We start from the raw sequence: 6,000 nt of genomic DNA on the forward strand, positions 1-6,000 counted from the left end.
TGGGGAGGGGATAGGGAACGTGGTTTTCAATATAATTCAATATAACCTTTTCATTTTTTTTTGTTTACGGTGATTGTCGCCAGATTAAAAAGGGGGCAAAACGCGTCAAAAGAGAAATTTTTTTTGTTTTTTTTTTGAAGAAGAAAATGGAAAATGAAAAATGGAAAATGGAATGAATGAACTAACGTCATTTATATATTTTTATTTTTTTTTTTTCCAGAGAAAGATCTCATTTTGGTTTGCGACGGGAGGAGCTGGATTTTGTTTAAGTCGGGCTTTAGCATTAAAAATGATGCCCGTAGCCAGGTGAGTTTATATTTTTTTTTAAAAAAGAAAGAAATGATGATGATGATGATGATAATAATAATAATAATAATATTTGGATTTGTCACGAACGATGGGGAAAAAAAATTTTTTTTTTTTTCCAGTTCGTTTGAGTTCGGACGTTTTAATCATTAGTTTTGTCATTCGTTCGTTCGTTCGAGTTAAATAAATTTATTCGACCTTATCCCCCCCTCTCCTAACTTTACCCCCCACGCCACCCACGTGTTTTTACCGAACAACAACAACAACAATAACAATAATAATAAAAATGATGATGATAATATTTATATAGACCAGGTGTGTTAAATCTTAGAGAGTAATAAATCTTAATTAGAACCGTACCGGCGGTAAGTTAGAGACGAAAGGTTAAATTTAAAATTAGCCAAAAAAAAAGAGAAAAGAGAGAAAAGGTGAGATTGGGGGGCGGGGAAAAACCTTTTAAAACCTTATATTACAAAAGTTAAAAAAGTTTTTTTTTTTTTTTTTAATTAAAATTTATTTACTGCGTTGGGCATTGTGCATTATTTGGCGATTTTTACTTTTTCGTTTCGGGGGGAGGGGGAGGTTCGTTTTGGTTTTTTTTAAACAACAATTTCCGGTTGCCTATGGGAAAATTTCAAGGCGTTAGGACAAAACAATTTTTTTCCTTTTTTACGACGATCGTGGGTGTCATTAAAAAAAAAAAAAAATTTTTTTTTTTTGGTTAAACCAACCAAAAAAACGGAAAATTTTGGGAAAATTTTTTATTTTTTTATAGAAATGAAAAGTTGCCAGTTCCGGTTAATGATTTTCCGTTTCCGAACCGAAAAAAAAAAAAATTTTTAACCTCACACGAATCAAATCAATAAATTCGATGGAAAATTGGAAAATTATTAAAAGAGAATTACCCCCGATGATAATGGGTTTTTTTAACGCCACGACTATTATTCTTTCGTTCTTTTTTTTTGCTAACCTTTCTCACTCACTCTCTCTCTCTCTTCCTCTTTCTTTCTCTCTCTTTTTCTATTTTCGCTTTTCCTAACTAACAATCTCAAACTCTAAAAACTTTTCCTGAAAAGCGCGTGCGTTTCCCAACGGAAAAATAATTTTTTTTTTTTCATTTTTTTTTTTTTTTATCCGGTAAATTTTTCTCGCACGATAAATAGTCAATTTGAAAAAATAAATAAATAAATGAATCGTGGCACGAGATAAATTTCATTAAAAATAATAAAAAATAATTTAATCATTATTCTCTCGCACGCACCGTTTTTTTTTTTTTTTTTAAATTTAAAAAAAAAAGAATTTTCATCGCGTTTCACTTAGCTTGTTAATCTCTCTCTTTCTCTCTCTCACACTCTTTTCCTTTCTTTCTCTTTTTTTCTCTCTCTTTCTCTCTTGGTTTTTCTCTCATCTTGAGAATTTCTCTCAAAAGCGTACATCTTTTTATTATTCAACCGAAAGTTTAAATGAATTTTTTAAATTTCTTATTTTTCCTCTATCATTTCCTTTTCTCTCTCTCTCTCTCTCTCTGTTCTTTTTTCCTACCGTTACCACCTTTCTTTCATTTTTTGCCCATCGTCCCATCTCTCTCTTTCTCCCTTTTCTCACCCATTCAATCTTTTTCTCTCCTTCATTTATTTTTCCATCTTTTTCCATCATTCAATTTCATTTTCTCTTACTTTTTTTTTTCTTTTTCTAATTTGACTGATTTTAGAAAATCTTTTCGGTAATAAGTAAATGTTTCTCTCTCTCTCTCTCTCTCTCCCTCTATCCCTGTGTCTCTCTCTCTCTTTTTAAAAAGAAATGTTTATAACAGAGCGAACGCAGTAAATCATTTTCATTTTTCGCATGGAATGATGATTTACTGTTTGAATATTTTTCAAAACGCAATTTTACGCATTTTTTCAGTTTCGTTTCGTTTTGTTTTCTCTTTCGGAAAAACCTTTTTTTTTGTTCATTCGCGATGTTAAATTCGATAACGTTGATTTTTCTTTTTGATTCCAGAAACTTAATTTCCCCCCGTCCTTTTTTTTTGGAGTTTTACGGCGGCATTTTCCATTGTTTAAAAACAAAATCCCTATTGTGTGAGTGTGCGTGTGTTTGCCTCGGTCAGAAAACATAAAACAAGATTGTTGATGTTTTCTTTTTTTTTCCCCCATTCCCCCCACCTTTTTTCCTTTGTTTGTTTATTAAGCAGAGAGCGATTTTGTCGTTTGGTCGCGATTATTATTATTATTATTATTATTATTATTTAAAATCATTGGATTTATTTTAATTTTGGTTTTTGTTTTGTTGTTTCAGCGGTGGGAAATTCATTAGCGTAGGTGAAAAAATTCGGTTGCCGGATGACGTCACGATGGGTTACATAATAGGTTCGTACCGTGTGTGATTAATGTAAACAATAATCATTAAGGTTTTCTTTTTGTAAGAGAGAAAAAATAAATTATCACTTACCGTTAATGAATTAATTTTTTCCAGAGCATTTATTAAGGAAGCACTTGACGGTTGTGGAACAATTCCATTCTCATTTAGAACCGATGAAATTTCTCAGGAGGAATTCGCTCCAGGATCAGGTACGACAACAATGAATACAAAGTATAAAATCTGGAAAGAGAGAGAAAGAAAAAAAAACGATTACAATTTTTTCTTTTTTTTTCCATTTCGGTTTTTTTTCTTTTTTTTTTGCTGTTGTTGAATGCAATCAAGTTAATGCATGCATGCGTAAACGTTTTTAAATTGTAGAAATTTCCCACCCTCCCAAAAAAAAAAAAAATAAGAGGACAAAAACGAGGGAAGGGGGAGAGGGGAAACGGGGGGGTTTTTTTTTTTTTTACTTAATTTATTTTTAATAATGATATTTACTCGGTTTGACGATAATAATAATAATTTAAATCCGGAAAATTTTGGAAAGTTTTTTCTTTTCTTTTTTTTTTTTTTTTTACGATTTTGGAACTTTTTCACCATTTTCATTTTTTTTTCTTTTTCTTTTTTTTAACGAAGACTGAAAAAGAAAAAGTTTAAATCTTTTTTTTTCTTTCTTACCTTCCCCCTCCCTTCGAATTTAACCTCCCCTCTCCCGTTTTTTTCCAATTATTTATAGTTTTGCAGAAAATTCACGTCTCCCCCCGGAGATTAATTTTTCCTTTCGCAAAATCAAAAAGAAATTTTTTTTTTTTGGAAAATTTTTTTTTTTTTGTTGAAAATTTATCCGGAATAATAATAATGAAAAAAAAAAAAAAAAAAAAAATTAAAGCGACGATGATGATGATGATGATAAAATTTTTTTTTTTTTTATTTTCATCCTCTTGTCGTTTGTTATACCTTTGATTAATTTCCTTTGAGAGTATAAATTTTTTTTTTTTTTAATCTTATTCACATACGTCAATGAGTTTAAAACCTTTTTGATAAATAATAATTAAATTAAGGATGCCGAAAACATTTTTCCGACGGAAAAAAAAGGAAGTAATTGAACGAGAATTAATTCTTCCGTTAAACGGTAGCGGGGGGGAGTGAGGTGGGGGAAGGAAAAATCCTTTGAATTTTCTCTCGAGAGAGAGAGTGAAAAAAGGAAAAAAGGGAGAAAAAAAATTTATAAAAAAAAAACCCCTTCTTAAGAGATCATTGAAAAAGAAATTGCAACGACCGAATAGTAATAATAATAATAATAATAATAATAATAATAATAATAATAATAATAATAATAATAATTTTTTTTTTATGTTTTCAGATCTCTTTTAGTTATTCGAGATACGGAAAAGATGATTTAAACGTGGTTAAAATCGAAGGTTTCGATTATAAAATCGATCCAACGAGATTTTTATCCCTTCACTGTTTCCTTTTTCCTAATTTTAAATTTTGCCCGAGGTGATGAAAATAAAAAAACAAAAAAAAAAAGAAAACGAGTCCAAGATGGATATAGAAAATGAATAATTAACGAAAGGAAAAAGAAAAAAAAAAGAAGAAAAGATGACGCGACGGCGAAAGAAGAAGAAGAAGAAGAAGAAAAAGAAATATGTCTTTCAACGTCAATAAACAAATTTATATATATGTAATAATAATAATAACGTTAAGTAAAAAAAGTGATTGATCGATTGATCGATACATCGATCAATCGATCGAGGCAAAACGATAATAATAAGTGACTCGTTGTTGTTATTGTTGTTGTTGTTGTTGTTATTTTCTTTTTTTTTTTTTTTATAAGTGCAAAGAAAATCATTTTTTTTATTGTAAATTTATATATATATATATAAAAATATATTATAGTCATTGAAAATTTTTTTATAACGATATCAATTTAAAAAAAAAAAAAAAGATTAATAATAATAATAATAATAACGATAGTAATAATTAAAATGATGATGATGACGTTATTGTAAAATACATAAATAAATTTTTGTTAAATTTTTTTTTATATGTTAATGATTTATATATATATTTAAGTGTTATCGTGTATAAAGATTTTTTTTATTGTAATGATGATAATAATAATAATAATTAAGAGAAATAAATAATATTTTTAAAAAAAGTTTATTATTCAATTGTCCTTAAGCATGAATCCGTTTATACATATATTAAATAGTATTATCATTATTATCGTAAAGATTCGCCATTTAAATTAAATAATTATATATATGTATATCATTATATAATCTTCCAGGCTTTTTGAAAATCCAAAAATAAATAAAAAAAATTTAAATTTTTATTAATAATAATAATAAATTAATTCAATTGTTTTTTAATTGTCTTTTTATAATGTTTCCCCGTTCCCGCCCTCGCCCCCCAACCCCCCCCACAAATAAAAAGAAAAAAAATTAATTGTTCCCTTCCTTTAAGTTTAAGTCTTTGATATATTTATGTATATATAATGGAAATTTTATTTTTTCCAAATTGTTTTTATTTTGAGGATTTTAGAAAGAGAGAGAGAGAGAGAGAGAGAAAAAAACAAAAAAAAATTTTTATCGAACGGAAAATAAAAAATTTTTATTAATAAATTTACTGTTACTATACAAAAAAAAAAAAAAAAAAAAAAAGAAATAATAATAATAAATTTTATAACAATTTGTTTTTACACTTGTTAAAAATATACATATATATATCATTTTATTTTATTTTAAACTTCTAAATTATTATCATCATCATTATTATTATTATTATTTTGTTCATTTGAGACTGACTGACTGCAATAAAATTTTAATCGTGTAAAATTGTACGAGTCGAATGATAATAAATAATGTTTTCTTGTGTGTTAATAGAAATGAATAATTATTTTAATGTTTGTTTGTGTGACATTTGTGCTATTATTATTATTATTATTATTAGTACGATTGTTGCGCGTTTGCCAAGTTTTTATTTACGAACCAAGATACGACGATTTAATCAAACAAATTAAAATAAAAAAAAAAATAAAAGAAATCCGAATTGCAATGCAAATATTAATTTCCCACCTCGTGTTTGTTTTGAAATGAATAATAATTTAAACTAATTCAAAAAAAAATCTTTAGAGACTATAAGAGAGCGTAATAATAATAATAATTTTTTTTTATGTACCTTTCAAATTTTGTTAATTTGTCCTTATTTCCATATCAAAAGTAAATTTGGATCCTTATCAACGAGTTCTTCCAGTTGTTGAGCTGAAATTCCAGTTGCACAACAAATTTCATCAGCTGAATTCATTCCATTCATATGACGATACACCGA

The 6,000-nt window shown here is 27.3% G+C and overlaps 2 protein-coding genes across 2 annotated transcripts in view; one reads left to right on the plus strand and one right to left on the minus strand.

The window, feature by feature from the left end:
• The window catches only part of Phum_PHUM014770 (Fringe glycosyltransferase, putative), a gene marked incomplete at both ends in the record, with an annotated part of 40,293 nt that extends 36,122 nt beyond the window's left edge, over window positions 1-4,171 (plus strand). The window contains 4 exons of the mRNA XM_002422752.1: window positions 221-306; window positions 2,605-2,675; window positions 2,782-2,876; window positions 4,031-4,171. Coding sequence (XP_002422797.1) covers window positions 221-306; window positions 2,605-2,675; window positions 2,782-2,876; window positions 4,031-4,171 — 393 coding nt within the window. The remainder of the gene's footprint in view (window positions 1-220; window positions 307-2,604; window positions 2,676-2,781; window positions 2,877-4,030) is intronic.
• Window positions 4,172-5,874: 1,703 nt separating this feature from the next.
• Phum_PHUM014780 (Tumor suppressor candidate, putative) overlaps window positions 5,875-6,000 on the minus strand; it is a gene marked incomplete at both ends in the record, with an annotated part of 2,004 nt that continues 1,878 nt past the window's right edge. The window contains one exon of the mRNA XM_002422753.1: window positions 5,875-5,966. Within this exon, the coding sequence (XP_002422798.1) occupies window positions 5,875-5,966 (92 nt within the window). The remainder of the gene's footprint in view (window positions 5,967-6,000) is intronic.

The sequence above is a fragment of the Pediculus humanus genome, genomic scaffold (genome assembly GCF_000006295.1).
Source record: "Pediculus humanus corporis 1103172107371 genomic scaffold, whole genome shotgun sequence".
NCBI lineage: Eukaryota > Metazoa > Arthropoda > Insecta > Psocodea > Pediculidae > Pediculus > Pediculus humanus.